General features: G+C 35.3%; 1 protein-coding gene across 7 annotated transcripts in view; it reads left to right on the top strand.

Annotated features, from left to right (window-relative positions):
- The first annotated feature begins 1322 nt into the window (after positions 1-1322).
- The window catches only part of TASP1 (taspase 1), a 50496-nt gene continuing 30261 nt past the window's right edge, over positions 1323-21557 (top strand). For 4 of the 7 annotated variants that reach the window (XM_087919269.1, XM_026710381.2, XM_087919273.1 and 1 more), the window contains exons 1-8: positions 1583-1830; positions 2901-3114; positions 5519-5586; positions 8715-8783; positions 12836-12956; positions 13950-14034; positions 15862-15941; positions 20778-20884. In XM_087919269.1, coding sequence (XP_087775395.1) covers positions 2973-3114; positions 5519-5586; positions 8715-8783; positions 12836-12956; positions 13950-14034; positions 15862-15941; positions 20778-20884 — 672 coding nt within the window. In that variant the 5' untranslated portion in view covers positions 1583-1830; positions 2901-2972. Of the gene's footprint in view, positions 1554-1582; positions 1831-2044; positions 2156-2900; positions 3115-5518; positions 5587-8714; positions 8784-12835; positions 12957-13949; positions 14035-15861; positions 15942-20777; positions 20885-21557 lie in introns of those variants that run through there. The other 3 variants (XM_026710382.2, XM_087919271.1, XM_087919262.1) reach the window with 3 other exon arrangements.

Raw genomic sequence — 21557 nt, 5'->3', positions numbered from 1 at the left:
AATGATTGTAATCTCTTGAAATGGGTGTGTGTGCGTGAAATCCTCTAGAATAGGAATGGAATGGAATAGAATTCTTTATTGGCTAAGCGTGATTAGACACACAAGAAATTTGTCTCTAGTGCATAACCTCTCAGTCTACATAAAGCAACAAGTGCTAAATCATGATTATAGTCATCATAAAAATACATTCATCATAAATCATAAGATACAACACTTAATAATAATCATAGGATACTAAATAAGCAACATAAACCATACTAGGATACTAAATAAAACAATATAAATTGTAAGATACAAGCAGCAAGTAATAGTTGTAAGAAGATAAGGAGATAGTAATAGGATAATAGTAGTAAAGCCTTACTAGATACTTTGGCAGTGTTGTGGGAATTAGTTATTTAGCAGAGTGATGGCATGGAGGGAAAACTGTCCTTGTGTCTGCTTGTGCTGGCACGCAATACCCTACAGCATGGTCTTGAGGGTAGAAGCTGGAACAGTTTATGTCCAGAATGTGAAGTGTCTGTAGATATTTTCATAGTGCAGTACAAAGCATTTGAATCACTCTTTCTTAAGCAGACACCATGGGTATAGTCTATACCAGGGTTGTCAAACTCCTGACCCACGGGCCAGATGCATCACATGCTGGCCATGCCCACGCTTGGTTTAGCGAAGTGGGGGAAAAGTCCCGATATGTCACACGACGCTGCTGTGACAACTTTAGTTTTACACCCCTAGTCTACACAATTAACATTTGGATTTAGGGAACTGTGGTTCACTGAATCAATTTGTCTGGGTTTTGAGCACGCGGAACCTCAAACTAAATATCCCTTTTAGTTGTGTATTATGTCCTCCCTCCTTTTATCTCTTGCAAGAGATAGTTTAGGTTGTAAGCCTGAGCCAAGATGAGTTATAGCCGAACTGCTTCCAAATCCCCTTTGGCAAAAGGGCTGGGGGGAAAAATACTATCAAAAATTACTTGTTATCAGCAAATCTACTGACCATGCTGACACTAAACTTAGGCAACGCAAAAGCATGTTCAGCAGAAAGTCCACATGGGCTTATGACCCGAAAAGCAAGTATTGATCTATCTCCAAACTGCTTTCTTTAAAAAAAAAAAACAAATCAAACCCAACCTTTCCCAACAACAGTCCTGCAGAGAACAAGGAAACACACTCTGGAGCTGAAAAATTACTCTCCTCCTCCCTTTTCTTCTTCCTTTGGAAAAGAGATAGGGTCTGTTTTCATATATTAAAAGGGAAACTTTTTAAATTTCCCGCCTTTTTTTTCTATCAAGGAAAAATCGGGCTGAGATTGTTTCGGCTTCCGCCACTCTAGCTCTCGCACATGATGGAAACATTCGATTCGGAAGCGGAAGTGATCGGAAAATAGACTTGGTCGGGTTCCCCCCCCCCAATACAAAAGTCGGTGAAAGGCTGATGATAAATGCGTGGGTGTGCGCGCCCGCCAGCCCGCATCCAGGACGAGACGAGCTTTGTAACGACACCTGACTGGAGCGGATTGCACGAAGGAGCATCCCACGTCGGCAACGCAGCGGGGTATTTCCCCCACTCTCCTTGGGTGGGGCGATGACGTCAAGATTCGGGCAAAGGGGCGCGTTGGTGATGTGGTTAGAGTGCGACTCCTGCTCTTTGCCCGGCTGGAGAGAGGGGAGGGGAGCAGGCGGGACTCTCCTGCAGGATACCTGAGCCTGCAGCCATGTGGAGTCCAAGCATGAGGGTTGGGGGAGGCTAAAGGGTGTGTCTCGTCGCGGGGGATTTGCCTGCCTAGTCAAGGGTCCAACCTGGCTGTGAGAGAAGCCTCACGGAAATGGAGGTAGAGCTGGTGGCCAAAGCTTCCTCGTCTAAAGCCGGGAGATAAGGAGCCTTTCTTCTTAACTTGCATGCATTCTTCTTGTTCAGCTCTTAGATTTCCAAACCCAAACTGGGGATTTTGCGGCTCCGGGTCATCCATGTTTCTGGTTGCTATGACAATATTGGGGGACGAGTCCTTTGCTTCTCCCGTGTCTCTAAAAAAAAGCTTTATGGAGGAAGGAATGCAAAACACCCACCATTTTCTGGTGTTTTCTGATTAGAAGGGAGCCTCACCCTGTTCGGTTCTTGAGTAAGATGCTTATTGGGAACGAGTAGAGAAATAACAGGTTGTATTTAAGGTCTCTTGGGCATGAATGAACTTTCCATGGCCATATTCTGTGGCTGCAGACCATTTTTTGAGACACACTTTTAACACGGTCTCAGCAGACACTATATAGGTGTCTTATCAAGGGCATAGGATTGAAATCCTAATGTTAGGATTGATTTCAGTGCAAATATGAAATAATAGTCTGCTTGAGCTTCCCTAGTGCAGGCTAGTAATCGTTGCATGAAATTATCTGGAGATGAGAATGTTCTCAGCTTCTAAATGATTGCTTAGGATTCCAGTAATACCAGTATAGCAACTATTATTAAAATATTGTGAAAGAATAAAAGTTAAGAGAAACTAGGGAGAAAAGACACTTTTGGGGATAACCTTATTTTAGTTGTTAAAGGAATCATATTATTCTGCCTGGACCTGACTTTTCCTAATCTCTGCCAGTATGAAAAACTAATAAATCTGTGGAGGGTTATAAAAATTTAACATTATCACTAGTTCATTTTAAAGTTAAAAATTGGTTATGCAGCTTAATAAGTAGCAAATTAATACATGCCTATATTGTGTGTGTATATGTGTGTATGTATGAGAATATATGGACTTTTGTTACTGATAGCCATGGATGTGAAAAAAAACCTTACACCTGAGTAGCGTTTGGTTCCAACTCAGCTGCTCTGAACAGAATGTGTTTCTTGAATGGAATCCTTAGTCAGAAGTAAATAAAATGAGAGAGCTTTGCTTGATTTTATTTTCAGGAAGACTCTTTTCCCATGTTTTCCCTTGGATGGAAGCATGCTCTGTTCCACAGGAAACGATAGCCTTGAAGTATGATCATGGAAAAGGGAATAAGCTCAGTAGAAGTTCCTCCTGTGTCAGCTCATGCCACTGCAGTAAGGATGATGGTAAAAGAACACGAAGCCAAACCGGCTCAAAAAGTGAGACGAGTGGGATTTGTACTTGTACATGCAGGTACATGTCAGAATATCGCAACAGTAGATGGGCTGTGTTGTTAATATTTTAGAATCATATACGGTACTTTGGGAGAGGTGGCAAATGTGAAAAACATGTAAATTGGGGAAAGAATGGTGAATATATGTTTATATTTCATGACATGTTTCTTAGGCCAGTTGTGGCTGAACTGTAATCTGCTCATTTCCTTTTAGTTATGTAATCCAGTCAGCTTTTTTTTTTAATTTAAATTAGGCAATACAGTATCTCTGCTTGCTCTCATTTGGCAGGAAACAACTCATCAGAAGCCTGCCTCCTTTTAAAATTTGCCTTTTTGATGGATAGATATATAGCATGATGCATGAAAAACATGCTTTTAGAGAAAAAGACTTACCAGGCATTTAAATTGAAAGATATAATCCCTTCAACAGAAAACAGAGGTGCTGCTCTCTGAAGAGTGAATGTTATTGACAGAGCCAATTTTAAATATTTTCTTCCTTTCCCTTTTATTGAGCAGCATTGAGATATTGCTTTTACATTGCTCAGAATTGATCAGTTTATGGTTTGCTGAGAAGTTTTTTTTTTAATAAATGGTAAAACATTTTAAATCTTGCCATAGTTTGTCTAACTTGCTACCTTTGCTGAACTGTAAGTCATAGTTATCAAATTTTCATCCTGGGGATCATGCCAAATCTAACCATATTATTTTTATAAACCATATTATAAACCATGTGTTTATTTTTATATATATTCATTGATCAATAAAGTTCTTATCAAACAACAGTAAGCATTACTGCAGTTTAACCTTATAAAAAAGATACAATTTTCACTGTCTTTCTTATTTTAAGTCAAAATTAATAGCACAGAATTAAGGTCATAGTCTTTTAAAAAATTCACATTCTCTTTACTGAGATATTTTTTCACTTTGGGCCTAATATTTTGTGCTCATACTTACTGGAAATCTCCCAATACATTCCAGTCCTACCATCTGATTGGGAAAATTTTGTTACTAATTTTTAATTAACACTTTTGCCAAAGAATAAGCAGGAGTTGTTTAATATTCTGGGCAAGTATTATGTCATAAAGTATACTAAATGTTTTGCACTGTTGGGGGCATGAATACAAATATTCATTATAGATGAATATTATAAAGCAGTAGTACAGGAAGTGGAGAACTTAGCCACTAAGAAATAGTTCTGTAATAACTGTTTGTTATGGAAGATACTACCCCTTTATTTTAAACATAATAGCATACCTGGCTGATATTAGCAGTAAAATTTCTGGCATTCTTCCTAAAGCCATAGTCCAGTGAAACAGTCCATCAGATGCAAATGATGTAGTTCCACTGTTAGGTATGGAGAGACAATAATACCACTTAGTTGAAACTCCTCTCAGCGATGGATATGTGAATGAGAAGTTTAAATATATATGCATTTGAACAGTCTGTGAATTGAGACTGAATTTAACCATTTTGCAATGTAATCAAGGACTGGTGTAGATATAAATTGCACCAATTAGAAGGCAAAGTGCTTTACAGAAGAGTATTTTTCTGCTTGGGCCTGCTAGTATGTCTTGATTCGTTTAGCTTTTCTCAAAGGGTAATAGAATTTAAAAGGATAATATTGTATCATCTTGTTAAAAACAACTTCATACATCTATAGTTAATAAGAGATACATGGTCCATATAGTTCTCTTTATATTTTGATGTTTTATTGTGATTGATGTGATAATGAATGGCATGGTGATCTAGTGATGCTCACCTCCCACTTAGGGGATACTCGCCTCCCACTTGGAAGGTTGAGAGTTCAATCCTAGGTAGTGGCAGATGTTTATCATAGTGTAAAGAAAAAAAACATCTGCTGCAAACTCCACATGGAATCAGGAAGGGCAACTGGCTAGTAAACTCTCAGCTCCACCCAGTCACTCCAACTCTACCTTGAATTATAGAGTCGTAAAAAAGGGAGATTGTAATTGAGGTGATAATGACAAAGATATGGGCCTGCATTCAGAAAGGGACACCATTGTTGTCTTTGTTTTGTGCTACTTCAAATCCCATTTACATGTGCAGTTCCTCATTTCAGGGGTAGATTTTTGAACCAATGGTGCTTGCTATGTTGATGTCTAATGTACAGTGACGTATTGGTTGACATTCCCTTGATGAACTGATGATCATAGGGTTGCATGATTCACAATCAGATTCCCATATCCAATATTCCAAGATTATCCTTTGGAAAGACAACTTCGCCCAACCTGTTGAAAATGCCCTTGAAGGGGAGGAATACATGGTGGTTTGTAGACCTTACAAGGTAGATATATTTTTGATATGGGAAGGTTTTATTTTAGAAAAAGCTTTAAAACAAAATTATTCAGCTTACAGTACTTGTTTACTTTTACCTCTCTTCTCCTACATATTCCTTGCTAACAGGTGCAGGTTATCATTCTGAATCCAAAGCCAAAGAATATAAACATGTGTGCAAAAGAGCATGTCGGAAGGTAAGATTGTTAGAAGATAATTTTTAGAAATGTTATCTCTTTACTCCTACTTTTCAGTAATTCTTAAACAATACCTAATTGCACTATTTAAAAAAAATTAGGCCATGTATATTCATAAAATGCAGAAAGTGAATTACTTAATTGAAATGAATTATTTATTGCCATTTTACGTATATACACAGTATACATACAACAAAATTCACATAACACTCAGAGACCAGACTCAACATGCACATGCACATGACAATCCCCAAACACCTCCCCATCTGCCAAAATTCCCCGCCACCTAAAAACACACAAGTAGCCACACAAATTAACGAATTGTAGATAAGAAAAATTATTGTATCTGTATAGCATGAAACATGTCATCAGTACAATAGCAAGTTTGAACTTGTTAATTCTTACTTGTAGAGTTCAAAAGACACTTGGCACGTAGACCAGTGGGAACATCTTTGGCAGATAAACTATAGATTAAGAATGTCGGTCTCTTATAAAGAGAATTTATATAAAATGTTTCTTCTCTGGCACTTACCACCAGCGAGGTTAGCCAAAATGTCCCTTAACATGACACCCAATTGTTGGAAATGCAATTACAATCAGGGAACTGATTTCCACATGTGGTGGACTTGCCCTCATGCATGAACGTTTTGGCAAAAAAATAGAATTTGGATAGAGGAAATAACAAAACAAAATAAAATTCAAACCGGAAACTTTTTTATTAGACATGTTAGAACCAAATATGAAAAAGAAGTACCAATACTTGATTCTGCATATTATAACAGCAGCTAGAATAAGTTTTCCTCAAAATTGGAAATTGGCTATGACCCCTTTGGAAAACATGATAATCAGTAAGATACATGAATGTGCTGAGTTGGATAGACTAACTAAACTGCTAAAAGATAATCAAGACAATATTACAAAACATGGGATATCTGGTATGACTGTTTATAAAGAAAATATGATATCTGATGACCCGGTAACATTTTGAAAATAAGGGTGACATGTAAATAAATGTAAATTAACTATATCTATGCATATATAGAGTTTAAAATGAGAAAGGAGTTATGACAATGTATAACACGCTATCAGAAGGAAAGTACAAGTGTATCTATTGCTCAAACAATGCTGTAAAATTTTGTGTGTGTGTGTATGTATATGTATATGTATGTATGTGTGTGTGTATATATATATATATATATATATATATATATATATATATATATATATATATATATATATATGGTTTTAGTTTTACAAATGTTGAATAAATATTTTTTTTTTAAAAGGAGACACTTGTCACTTATTAAAGAAATACTTATATGTATAATACATATACAATCTTATATGCATTACCTGAGTTTAAGTCCTGCTGAATATAATGAGACTTACAGTCGCATAAGAATATGCAATAAAGAGATTTGCACTATTAATGGTTTTGGTTAATGTTTTTCGTTATGGGTTTTGTGTAATACCAGTATATGTCATATAGTGTGATGTATTATTAATTATAACCTGCTTGCCTTAAATTGTGAACTTCAGTTTTATCAGTATATAACTTGTAATTATTAGATTTTGTAAGATTCTCTGCTATGATCGTTTCATCTCAATATACAGTATTTGTGTAGGATGACAGTCTAAAATCTAGATAGTGATGGACGGAAACTCTCATGGCTTGTGGTCTGGAAAGAACACCAACTATTTAGTCCAACAAATTCTGGCTGGTGGTTGGTTTCTTATTCTTGACTTAGAAATAACTTTGACTTAGTTGTAAAAGTGCTTTCTTTAAGAAGTAATCTTGTATTGCTTATTTTGCAAGTCAAGCATATCAAATGAAAAAATTCCCAAAATGATAAATAATATTTGAAAATGTACTGCTTTTACTGCCTATAATTAGAAGGCTACCCTTTATCAAACTGTAGAAATCCAACTGGATATGGAATAGAAAATGAGTTCCAAGTCATTATCAACATTTTAGTAGTATCTTCAGTTGCATTTTCCATACCCTGGAGATTTAATGAAGATGTTGGGATACTGAAGTAAAATATTCCCAGGGATATCTCTCTCCATTCTATCAACTGTCTTAAAAATTTTCAGCTTCTGTACTTGGAATACAACATAGTTGCCTGCTCAGAAGATAGTACAAACAAATGTCAAACTGAAGAAGACTCCTGCTGAATATTGTGCTACCATAGGTTAATGCAGTGAGCTTGGTAAACCAATCAGTTTGTGAACAGAATGTACTTGAAAAACATTAATAATCAATTAGTAATTTTCTGCTTTGCTTCCTATTTCGAGTAATAGAAAATATTTGCATTTATTTGGTGCAAATACAGGATATGATTATTATTCACATCCTTTTTAAAAATATACTTTTATTAAATTTCTACAAAATATATAAAATATAAAAAACAAAAAAGGAATTAAGGAAAAATATGGAAAGTGTAAGGGAATAAAGAAAGAAAAAAATAGGAAAAAATATAACTTACCTTTCTTCAATATAATTACAAATTAACATACATTATCCTTTTGATCTAACATTCAATAATACCTGGTATCATTGCAATCATGAACAATTCTAATCATCATGCAAATCATCAGATCCCAAAATTACTATTTCTTACAGTTTTCAGCAAAAAGTCCAAAAGTGTTGCCACATAAAAAAAAACACCCTATGTGGGTTAGACAAAGACTTTCCTTTAATCAGGGTAGTTACTTTTGCCTCTTAGCCAATTCCATCAACTTCAATTAAATTAAATTCATTAAATTCAGTTTGATATTCATATCCCAACACAATTTCTTCTTTTAAATAAAGATGTTCACAATGTAGTCACATACCTTAGATCAGGGGTCTCCAACCTTAACAACTTTAAGACTTGTCAACTCCCAGAATTCTGGGAGTTGAAGTCCATAAGTCTTAAAAGTTGCCAAGGTTGGAGACCCCTGCCTTAGCTTACATGACATCACAAGTAAAGTGTGGTTTGCCCAAGAATAGTCATTATCCACTCTTTGAAACTTGGAACAATTCTCTTCTGGGATCAAATGACTCACTGGGTGTTATTGTGTAGAAAAAAAATAGTATGTGAAATATTTAAGAGGCAGTACTTTATACCTAAAATTCTGTCTTCTAGGCAATTGAAAAGCTACAGGCTGGGGCTCTTGTAACGGATGCAGTGACTGCAGCGTTAGTTGAACTAGAGGTACTTACATTTATTCAAGTGTTCTTTTGGTGGCAGTTTAACTGTATTTTTCTATTCATCTTGTCTTTTATTAAATGCATTAATTGATAATATATAAATTTTTAATATGTAAGAAGGTTATTGAGCCTCGATTAGCCCCTCTCTCCAGGGGGTCTGTTCAGGGCTAAATATTCTGACTTTTCAGTGGAATTTAATCAGGAAGAAAGTGTCCTTTAAAACAGCGGTCAATGGAATTTTTTTTGATGAGCTGCAGAGAAATCTCACCCCCAGAGCACCCCCCCAAAGCAATTAATCCAGGCTGCGCATAAACACAAGGCTGTGCCGCCCACATGGCCCGCAGGAACCCACTCACTCCTTACCCAGCAAACTTGCCTGCTAAATTGCTGTGTTTCCTTTTCCCGATTATCAGCTGTTTAGCTATGCCGGGAGATTTAGATTAGCTAGGAAGCAGGAAATCGTTGAATTTCTTGCTTTCTAGTTAGTCTTTAGATCTTCGGCTCTGCTTTTAAGCACAGCCAAACCTCCCTTAGGACTGAAGGTTCTATTATTCAGTGCGAACTCATGGCAAGCAAATTGTATGTCACAGACTGAGCTAGCCGATATCAGATAGATGGATCACTGAATGATTCTGTGAGCAACTCAATCTGCCTGCCTGCTTTGCCTGATTATGGGTAAAAATTGCTCTTTTTTAGTTAAAAATTCAATATTTACATACACAGTGTGTTGTGAGTTAATTTTATAAGTTTGCTTACAAGTAAATTTTATGTGACAGACTGAGCTAGCCGATGGCAGATAGACATCTGAAAGAATCTGTGATTCTGTAAGCAACTCAATCTGCCTGCCTGCCTTGCCTGATTTTGGGTAAAAATTGCTCTTTTTTATAAAAAAAATCAATATTTATATAAATATTTATAATATTTACATACAGGCCATGCCCAGCCAGTCACATGACCACCAAGCCACACCCACAAATCAAGCCACATCCTCATAACTGGTTAGTGGTCCCTGGGATTTAAAATTATGAGTTTGGTGATCCCTGAGGTCCAAAAGGTTGGCGACCCCTGCTTTAAAAAGTTCATGATTTTGTACAGCAAATTACAAACATACTTGAAGAAATGTTTCTGACTATTAAAAAAAATAGATTACCCGTGTTCATTGGATGGATAAAGGAAGAGGAAGAGAAGAATTAAGTTTTCTTGGCCCTTGTATCTTCTAACCTAGTCCCCACACTATTCAGGTGTTAGATAATATTCCAGAAAATAAAAGACTGGACAAAAGATAGAATTTGTTCTTCCTATTTTATTTGTTCATGATATTCTGATATAAGGTAGGTGTGTGTGTGTGTCATTTTTTAGAGTGAAAGTAAGTAACCCCCCTTTTTTTTACAAATGTGTATGTCAGTTGCTGTGCCATTAAGGCAGAGACAGCAGTTACTGTACCAGTTAATTTGAATGACTGCTCTATCTCTTACTGTGAAAACAGTTGATGCTAAAATAATAAATTGACCAGATGGAAGCACAGTTAAAATATTTTACCTTTCATTACATGGGAAAAGATAATATATTCAAATACTTAAGGAAACCTGGACAAAAATGACTCTTCATAATCCTGGTAAGGATTTTATGGCGATTATAAGTACCCCAGGATATATTTCATACTGTAGCTTACTTCTGGGGACAATTGACCTAGATTTTGGAAATGGTTGTTTCAAATGTGGGTTTTTTTCCTTCTCAATCAACACCTGTCAGTAATTAAGGGCCTTGCTAGTATGCAATTAATTATGGATTTACAGCTTGTTGATTTAAGATATTTTCTTTTATTGATCCATCCCTGATGTAAATATCTAGAACAGGAGTGTGTGTTTATGTACAGATATAAGAGACAATGTATAGGGAAAGAGTAGAGATTCTGATTAGGTTCTAACAAGGTACATTCAGTTGTATACTTAATGGCTTGTATTAAATTCCTTTTAATAACATTTGACCATAGGTCAAACTTTGGATGGAAAAAAGAATTTAGAACAGTGGAGTAAATTTTCCTTTAATTGAGGGTTTATATTAACAACAATCTAGACATTTCTTCTGCCTGCTGATAATACAAATTGCAAAATGTAATTTCTACTTCCAGAATCAGTTTCTGCCAAATCTTTGACTTGTAGCTTGTATTTCAATTTTAGTTTTTTACAAAGTTAAGGGAGACAGATTTGAATGCTTCATCTTTTACTGTAAATCTGAATGAACACACTAAACAAAGAAACAGCCTTTTTCATAGAGTTTGGGAGGCTTTGTGCTTTCCAGTGTTCTGTCCTTTGGTTTCACAGTTGTTAACAAGAAACTTTGAAAACCCTAATCTTAATTCAGCATAAAATGGAGAAGAGCATAACAGTATTAAATAGGATGGGTCCAACTCTATCTGCACAATTACTTATGAATCAGGGAGGAAGGATGTTTTCTTCTGGCAGAAGTTGCTCATATCTCATGGGTTGTCTCTCTGAAGGGTTTCAGCCCACTAGGGAAAAAGCAATTTCAGATGTATCTGTATGTGTGAAGCCCAGTGTGCTTTACAAAACATCCTTCTTCCCAGATTTGGCCTATTATAGAATTAAAATCCTTGATACTGTCAATGAAGGTGGAAGCAGAGGTGGGCTGCTGCTGGTTCACACTGGTTCAAGTGAACTGGTTGTTATGATTCTATGCAGTTTGGCGAACTGGCAAATCTCACCACTGGCTGGCCCCGCGCCCACTTGTTTTTCAGTCATTTTTCGGGCCATTTTCAGACTGGTTTTCAGGCCAAAAACTGTCTGAAAAATGGGCAGGGGCGAGGCCAGCCAGTGATGGGATTAGCCCCAATCGGCTGAATCCTACCTCTGCCTTTGAGGTGAGTAGCTGGGAGGCGGGGCTGGGTATGATGAGTGACATCACCCACCCAGTCACATGACCAATCGGCCACACCAGAGAATCAGTTGTTAAGTTATTCAAATCCCACCACTGGGTGGAAGAATAAATTGAAACCCCCTGACGTGTAAATGGAGCAGAATATAAAACAATGAAGATTCTAAGCAATATTTGCATCTTCAACCAAAAATAATCACATTTATTTTGTACAATGCTCTCAATTCCAATTTACATTGGATTCTAACTTTTGAGATATTTTCTTTCATGCAATGTCTAGTATCAGACATGCATTTCAGAACAAATCCGTATACTTTGGCAAATTTATGTATGTAAATTATTTTATGTGCATATATGAAAATTGTTTTCATACCTATATAGATCCAAAGGGGATTGCTTGAATATTTCTGTTTCCTGCTGACTATAAAGAAATTGGGGTTAGATTTCATTTAGCAAAAGCCATTTTTTAATTTTGAAATTTCAGTAAGCAGTTAGAGTTTCCTTTTGTTTTCTTCCCAGGCACTTTCTGTATATTGTAGATGTGTGTCTCATTTAGGAAGGAGAAATTGATGTGTGCATGTGCACACAGGTCTCGGAACTACTTTCTCTATATCCAGTACTTACATACAATTTCTGACTATAGCCACATAGTGGAGTTCATAGGATAAAAGCTTGGATTTTTTATACCTCCTTACCCATCCTTGTTCCTCCTCTTGCTTTTGTGTAGTTGTTTGGCAGTTACTGTTATCATCCGGGAGGCTTTTCACCTGGTAGCCTCTCCCTTAACTTCAATGTGTGACAACAATAGGGATCTCACTATCTATATGGCTTAGATGAAAATGGAATGATCAAAATGGGTTTTTAAAGAAAACTCAGAGCATACATCTGTAGAGTTTATATCTCAGATAAATAAATATGTATCAATTCAAAACATCCTCTCCCTTTACCCTCTTTACAGTTTTGCTTTCACTTGCACTCTGTTTTTCTCTTTTCCGCTTTTTTCTTCTCCTATCCTCTTCTGTTTCCTGTAGGGAATCATGAATTCAAATTAGGGGGCTGAGAATTGGCAACACATTGGCTCAATAACAATAATTTGACCCGTTGTTTGTTGTGATAATATAGACGTTTGTTTATATGTTTTTTCTTTAAATTTCTTTATAGGATTCTCCCTTTACAAATGCAGGAATGGGATCTAATCTAAATCTCTTAGGTGAAATTGAATGTGATGCCAGTATTATGGATGGAAAATCACTCAATTTTGGAGCAGTGGGAGCTCTCAGTGGTATGTAGATTAGGCTCTCAAAGATGTAATATTGATACCAGAATGATCTTTGTGTATCTTTGTGTATTTACTCATGTCACAACCAATCTCACTTTGAGGCCAAGATAAGTAAGTTGATAAAGGATAGAAATATGAGCCAAGTCACATACTAGTGATTGTTATTGTTATTGCCAACTGTTGCTTAATTTTGAATTTTTGTACACTGCCTAGAATCACACTGTTCATGTTCGTTGGCCATTTTTAAAAAACAAACAAACGCATTTGAAATGTTTTTGGCAATGATTCATGGTACTTGAAATTTCCTGAATATGTATGCTATAATGATAGAGACAAGCAGAAGAATATAGCAACCTGAATCTAGAACATGGAAGAAATATTAAATCTGTGGAAAGTTTCCCATTGAAATAAGTGTGACTTTAGATAATCAGGATGGCAATTAGTTTTTCTTTATTTTGACTCAATAAACCTGTTTTGGGAGCATAGTAATATTGTAAAAGGGTCATATTACAGTTTTTTCTGTATATCTTTGAAAACAAATACAGAAAAAAATAGATAGAATTCTTGAATATGTATCACCTGAATAGTATATATATGTAAAACTTTCTCTTATAGCGTAAATTAACATGGGAAACATTCTAAATTGCAGTATTCATTTGAGGAAAATGATATTTGTTCATATGTGTATGATTGTGTGTTCAGTTTGTTTTAAAAAAGAAAATTATGTTCTGATCTTCAGTATTGACAAATGAACCCATCCTTTAATATCTGTTGCTGTTGAGAAAAGTGCCCCTAGTGTGGGTGACATGATTTGAATCATCATTTTAACATAGGATTCAGTCAATAAACTCTTGTCTGACTTTTTTTCTGATTAGTTAGTATCGGTTTCTTTGTAACACCAAAATTGGGGGGGGGAATTAAGGAATATGTTTAATGTATTGCAAATTTGTCTGTAATGCAGTGTTGCAGTTCTCTTAGATGAACTGTGTTTTTCAGGAATCAAAAATCCTGTCTCCGTGGCAAATAAATTATTATGTGAAGGGCAGAAAGGAAAGCTATCTGCTGGCAGAATTCCGCCTTGGTAATTACTTTATTCTGCTTTTTCTTGTTATTGTGTCTTCCTCCTCCTTCATTGTAATGCAATTTTTGAAAATTATTCTTATTGATAGAAGCTTGTTTAAAAAACAACCAATAACATGCTAACTAGATTTAAGGGTTGGGTTACTTTATTGGTCTTGGAACATCTTATGTTTTCACTATGGCTGTAAATAGAATTGAGAATTAAGGATAATATTTCTACTTATCATGTCTTTCATTGTGGTTGTGTGTGTGTGTGTGCGTGTATATATTTACACAATTGAAAAGCAGATGTTTGAGTCCAGCAAATGCCAAAACTAAATATTGATTTAAAGACATAGATTTCTTCATCTCCTTTTGCTTCCAGATTTATAACATGTTAACATATGATTCCATTTAAGAGTATAGACAAAATGGAAAATATATTTCATTTTGAATGCAGAACAAAATAGCCCTGCTGAACATTTCATCAGAACATTCTCTATTGGCTGTGTTTGACACAGTAATGAAAAGGTTCAAGTATTCCACAGAACCAAATTTGAACACCACCATATATTCACATCAAAAATAATGGGTACCAGAACAAACTTACACCTTTCACACCTTAGGGCCCAAAACCAAGTGGATGACAGTTACCCAAACTTGATCAAAGTAATCTATTTAAATTGAGATTGGGGGGAATAAATATTAATAATTCTTTTCAGGAAACAAAAAAAAAAAATCAGTCCGTACCTCAGAATCTTTTAAGAACTTGTGGTGTTTATGCAACATTTTAACAAGGTGAAATAGCTACAATTTCAGCCATTTTCTGTTTAGGTGACACATTTTGGTTTGGAGATAAACAGCCATCTGGGCAGACAGAAATTATATTTTCTGTATTCCTTCCTGTTACATTTTTAAAAATACTCAATCCGTTGGTCATTTTCTCTGTAACTTTAGTGCAGAAAGTCAGCATAGACTCCTTTACAAGCAACAAATTTGGCAGATTTTTTTTTTTAAATTAGCATATTTTACCTTGGAACAAAACTCTTGGAATACATGTTTTTTTGAGCTTGGAACATTCAAAGAGGCTATTCAAATGTTTCAAGTTCAAAGCAAAACACATGTTTCAAGAGTTGGCTGGTTTGACATTGGAGTGGAATATGGTTATGATAATTTTTATTCTGGAAATAATATTTTCAAACTGATTTAATTTTCATAAACAATTGAACATAAACTATATTTATGCCTATTTTCTACAGAGGTACATAAGGAAAAAATTTTCTGAATATCCAATTCTAATGAGACTGCATTACAGATAATCTACAAAAATGCCAGCTATTTTACTGTAGTAGTGGAAAACCTGAAATCTATCTGCTTTATCAATGTATTGAAAGTTCTTGGTAGTCCCAGGGAATCACTATGAGCATTAAGTTCCTAGATTTTCTAGAGATTTCAATAAAGATCTTATTTAAAGATTTTTGGAAAGCCAGGAAGACAAGTCATGTGAAAGCTGCTCTTCTCAACATTAATAAAATTTAATTTGCATCTCAATTAAGTATCTTGGACCTGCAGTATTTCTTCACAGATTCAAAAATATGGCTTAGATTGTGCAATTATTAAAAAGAATAGATGCCAAATGATACTCAGATTACTTCTAAAACAAACCTGCTTAGGATGGGGTTGTGCATAATTTAACACTTTAAAGAATATTGTGTTTTCTGTTGTTTCCTGCTTTGACTTAATTAGAACAATTTTATGAAATAGTTTGCTATTATACTGAAAGTTATGAAAATATTTCCTGTCAGAATGTCTTCTCCCAGCCACTTGTTTGTTCTCTCCTATTTTGTAGTTTCTTAGTTGCTGAGGGAGCCTTCAGATGGGCAGTGGATCATGGGATATCGGCCTGTCCTCCAGGTGTTATGGCAACAAGTGAGTATCTTTTTATTAGAAATTACTATTGAAAGTGTTAAAGGGACACTCAGAAATCAGTGAAATGGAATTGTTTAGGTACAATTCATACCATAGTCACATCAGCCTTTTTATAGGGACATTGCATCATAACTATTATTTCAAAGCCATTATAGTGATATTCATAAGGAAGTTTTTGAATATTAAAATTCAAGCTGCTGGTTGCGACCTATAAAGGCCTACATGACATAGAACTTGGTTATGTGATGGACTGCTTGCCTGCCATAGTATCTACCTGATAGTATGGCCAATTTGATCTGGCAGAGTTGGTTTGTGCTTCAGGTTCCCTCAATTAAACAATGCCATTTTTCTGGACTCTGGAAGCCACCTTTGAAGTAGCATCTGTCTTCTGGAGTAAAGTTCCTCTGAGATCCAAAAAGCCCCAGAGAACTGGTAATTTAAAGAGTCCTGGAGCTCTGGGTTTTCACACAGGGCTTTGATGAGAGTAAGCAAAAACATCTTTCCCTTTTTTCCCATTTGGATTTGTTACCTCACCATCTTCGTCCTTTTTTGTTTTATTCTTTATATTGTTTTTAATGATAGTTAAAAGTTGCCCAGAGTCTTTGGGAGTTGGGCGGCATATACATTTAATGAATAATTAATTATTACAATTATCACTAGTAGCCTTTTATTTGAGCAGAAGTGATTTATTCAGCTTGAAGTTTATGGATAATATAGAGTATACTTTTCAATTACTATCAAGAAAATGTTTGAAGTTCATGGGCTTGCAAGAGTAGAAAGGGAAAAAACACATAAGCTTTACAGTTGTATGTTATAGATCTTTAAAATACTGCAGGTCTGAAGATTAAATGTCTACCTTAAATTTGTTTGATATTATACACCACTTAGAACCCTTTGGGATGAGACAAGTGACAAGTGTTTGGGAAATTTTAACTTTCGACGACAATAATAATGATGATTTATTTGTATATAATTTGTATAATTTATTTAAACCATATATAGAACTATTTTTAAGTTGATATAGAATATATTTCTAATTTATGACTGCATCTTTTCTGAGTATTTAAAAATCTCCCTTGTAGAATGTACCATCTCAATAGTATTTAACTATACCCACAACATTCTGCATAAATAGATATTAGCTGTTAATTTTCTCTTATAACTTCCTTTATTATGTTTGGTCTTTCCACTTTATCTCCTTACATCATGGTAATTGTATTAGAGAAGAGAAAAATAAGTTATTGTTTTAAAGTATTTCTTGCATTAAATTGTATCTTCCCTGACTTTCCACTGTAAATCGAATGTGATATTACTCAAATAGTTAAGAATCCTTCTCTGATTTGCTGCATCAAAAGTTTTGAGATTGGAATCTTGTCATTTTGGAGCCAGCTCACTGAAACCTTAGCAACAAGAGTATCATTATATTACCTTAAAATATTTAAATCTCTCATTGATACAGAGGCATTATGAGTTTATGGTTGCGATAAAAACATTTGTTATTGCATTAATTGTAAAGTAACTCTCATATATAGTGTTTTCTATGTAATTCTATTTCCCCCATTTCCTTTTGAAATAGAATATCATATTATTTCATCTTCAGAGCCTTTCAGTATACACCAAAATGACTGCCAGGGGGTGCTCTATGATTGATCTGCTTTACTGAGGATTAGATATATGGCCCCTTTTTTGTGATTACACTTGATTTTTAGGGCTTCTAAGATACTTTAAATGGTTATATTACACAACTCTAGAAGTGTAATTGCTTTAATGCTGTTAATAAAATATGCAGAGTGATCATTATTTCTAACATTGTTAAATTTATAATTAAATTTCTTCTGTTAGATTTTAGTATACTGCGGATAAATTAATCTAAATTGCATTTCTGAACATTTATTCAGTTGAATGCACTGAAAGTAGAGGGACACAGAAAAGTATATATTGTTTCAAGTATAAATTTGGAAGATAGCACTGCTAAGAAAGATCAAGCAAATAGAAGAAATAGCAGTTGCAGGCTGCATTGGCAGAACCTTTAAACTAAATCTGGGACAAAATTAGGCATCATCGTCTTCCCTTTAAGTAGGAAGGTGCTGAATTCTGTTCTCAAAGCGGATGCCAACTTTTCACACACACATCCATATAGACTGTGATGATCTCTTTAGGAAAGCTAAGACTGATGATATGGTTCACTTCACCTTTTTCCCACAATGTATTAAAAGTCCACCTGTCCTTTTATATTGCCCTATGTATAACGCAGGCAGATCTAAGTTACTGTCTCTCCTTGAAACAGACCCTTCTAGACCCAATGTTAGTAATTTGTTCTTACATTGTCTAGGGGATGGATCCTCATACATCAATTTTCAGGTTTCCAAATTTTTTTTAAGAGCTGTTACCATCAGAGGAGAACGCTGTAATTCTTAGTCAAGTTTTTGGTGACCAATTGTTCATGATTAATTTTCCCATGTTCTTCTTTTGTTGTACTTGTGTTTTGGTCTGTGACCGCAAATAAAGTTTTATTATTATTATAAAGTCTACCTGGCAGCTGGGTGGGTAAACAATGAGAAATCTCAATATAATAGCATCTAGAAAAATAGAAATGGCACCCTAGCAGACACCAATTTTCCATTGAATAGAGTGCAGAGAAGATGACACCTCCTCTTCAAATGAGTTAAGCTCTGTGTATTTGGCATATGAGGCTGGGAGCAATATCGCAAGACAGCCAGCCTTGGTAGGAATGCAACAAAAGCAACTGAAACAAGATGGAAATTTGTTCAGAGAATTTCTTGATCAATTTCCTGAGGCAAAGTAATTGTTTACACAACTCCTCAACCTAAAACATGTTCCCACTAGGCATAGCAAGCTTTATGACAAGGACAGAGGCATTAGATTCAAAGTTGCAATTGACCCAGATGTCAAAATCTGTATATGTACCTAGGCAATACTCTTACAGGACCACTTAGTAACTGCTGAGATCATCAAGAGCTTATTCTCATTCTCATTAGTTACTGATATGAGCACTAGCATTTGCTAGTTATGCACCTCTTCCTTTATATAGTACAAATAGTGTGCAAAAGGATAAATTAATATGAATTGGCACCAGAAACAGCATTCAAAAACTAATGGAAAACGTATCATCTAATGACATCCTCAAGCTGATGTTAATTGGGCTTGAGGATCTTGGAAAAAGATTGCAGCATGAATTAATCAAGACATAAAGTTCCATATTCTGTAGTGAAATAATAGGCTTTTATCTCACTACAAAGATTTTGTGTGATTGTTTATTTTTCACCAAAGGAAAAGACAATTTTCCAAATTGTTCTATTCATTATAAAATAAAATGTTTGACTTGTTTATATCAATAAAGCAGTCAGTGAATACCTGAGTTTAAACAGCAAATCTCTTTTCCAGAGAATCATTCTTTGATGGTGAAATGACAACACTTTACTCATGGGGGGAGGGAATGCTCCTAAAATCATTTAAATTTCATGGTTTATAGTTATTACAGATTAATGACTGTTACTGAAAGTTGCATAAAACTGCAATGTGGTTTGATTGCTTGAGAAAATAGGAAACTTTATAGGGAGCAGCTATTCATGTAAATTAAAAACCTTAAGTTTGCCCCAATTCAAGGACATTGCATTTTAAGGATTTTATTAACACCAGAAGATGCTGACTCAAAAAGACTACACAGGATTGTTCACCTAGATTAAGGGGTGTCATACTCAGGGCCCACAGGCCAGATCTGGCCCACATGGTACTTAGGTCTGGCCCATGGGACTACTCTGGAAACAGCAAAGGATCAGCCCACAGTGCCTCTGCCAGTGAAATAGAGCTCCCTGGGCTCCGTTTTCACTGGCAGAGGGCTGCAGGAGGCCGTCGTGGCCAAAAACTGAGCCTGGATGAGTGAAATCAAGCTGGGCACTCCCACCCTCGGCCCCCCAGATCAAACACAACCCTGATGCGGCCCTCAATGAAAATTGAGTTTGACACCGCTGACCTAGATATTTGTGAGAAAAAACTGAACGTGTTGAGCGAAAAGATGAAAATTCTTATTCAGTAATAAAGAAAACTTTGAAAAGTCTCCACTGATCTCAAGGCAGCACCTGATGATGCATGATGACATATGCTGAGAACCTAGCAAAGAGGGATCTCTTCAGTGTCTAAGTGGTAGACTGCTTATGGTTCCTAGCTAAATTTCTTTGGTTTTTGATAGGAGAGAAATACTTGAGAAAAGATAAACAGTTGCAATGGCATGTACACATGATAATTTTAGTCTAGGAAGGGTTTCTCTAAAGAGGGCAAGGTAGCAATTCAGATCCTTAAAAAGTTGGCAGGCAATCTTGTGTCTAGTGGAAGTGACAATTTCTTAACAGCCCTGTTGAAATTGCAACACTCAGATAAATGTCCCTAGTTAGAGCTGAAAGGGTTATTAGAGATTGTCTTTGAGAACATCCATTTACCATTTCAATGTATGAAGGTTGGAGAAGAAGAATTCAGGGTCTTGCTAACCAGTTCATTTCATTGCATTTGAGGTTGTGGTTATTATCTGCTTAATTAACTTTTTTTTCTTAAGTGTATCAACTACGGCACTGTTCATGTCCTAATTTGATGAAATTACACATATCAGATCACATGTTTCTTTCTCTTTTTTTCTGATAGTTTAAAGATGATGTCTCTTAGTTAAAATTGTGTAAGATTGTATTGCTAGTTAAGGAATATTTAGATCAATAGACAGATGCTGAATATATGTTTGAGTTTGTTGGGTGAAAGACAGAAGAATTTATTAAAGTTAATAGCTTTAGTTCTTCAGAAATGTAAATGCTATTAAATATTTTACAGGACTTAGTTTAGCAGCTTTTAAGAGGAACAAGAGGAAACTAGAGCTGGCTGAAAAAGTAGAAACAAATCTTTTTCAGCTGAAGAAAAGACGACAAACAAGTGAAAAGGTCAGTATCTGTGGAGAAAGATGTTAGTCATTCTTAATACTTTAGCAAAGTTCAAACGTTAACAGCTCAATAAACTGAAACCAATGTTGTAATGTGTATACTTATGTATGTGGCTTTTCATGTACTAGAGTCTTCCGATTAATGTTTCTTTGGAGTGTTTATTTCAGGAACTATCGGTCAGATTGTATTTATGAAAAGTCCTTGCATACCTGGACATAGGTTTAGACACTATAATATGTGGAATAAACTTCCTTATATTCTTATACCTGTGTCAGTATGTTCCCTGTAAAATACAGATACTGTAACAATATGTTGGTTTCCAAAATAATTCCTAGGCTAGATACTTAGTTTGGGATTACACTGAACTTTAGTTATGCTTGTAACCTATTAACCAAAATAGGTCTGACCACTACTCTTTTTACTCAGTAGGAAACATCACAAAATCTATTGTCTAGTCCATGTCACTAAATCCTGAAGCCCAATGCTGCCCAACAGATACCAGCTGTGAAAGTCTATATCAATATTTAAATTTAACTATATTTTCTCATGTCAACCCTTTCTGCACTCTGCATAATACTATTAACCTTGAAAGTGAGTATTGTGATGTGATGTGTGTATGTGTGTACGACTAAATTTGAGTAAGAGAAAAGTGAAAAAAATGAAGGAAATATGC

This window comes from Pseudonaja textilis, chromosome 1, assembly GCF_049901715.1.
Source record: "Pseudonaja textilis isolate UNSWEBS1 chromosome 1, rPseTex1.2, whole genome shotgun sequence".
Classification (NCBI taxonomy): Eukaryota; Metazoa; Chordata; class Lepidosauria; order Squamata; family Elapidae; genus Pseudonaja; species Pseudonaja textilis.
This window is presented reverse-complemented; position numbering and strand designations above follow the sequence as displayed.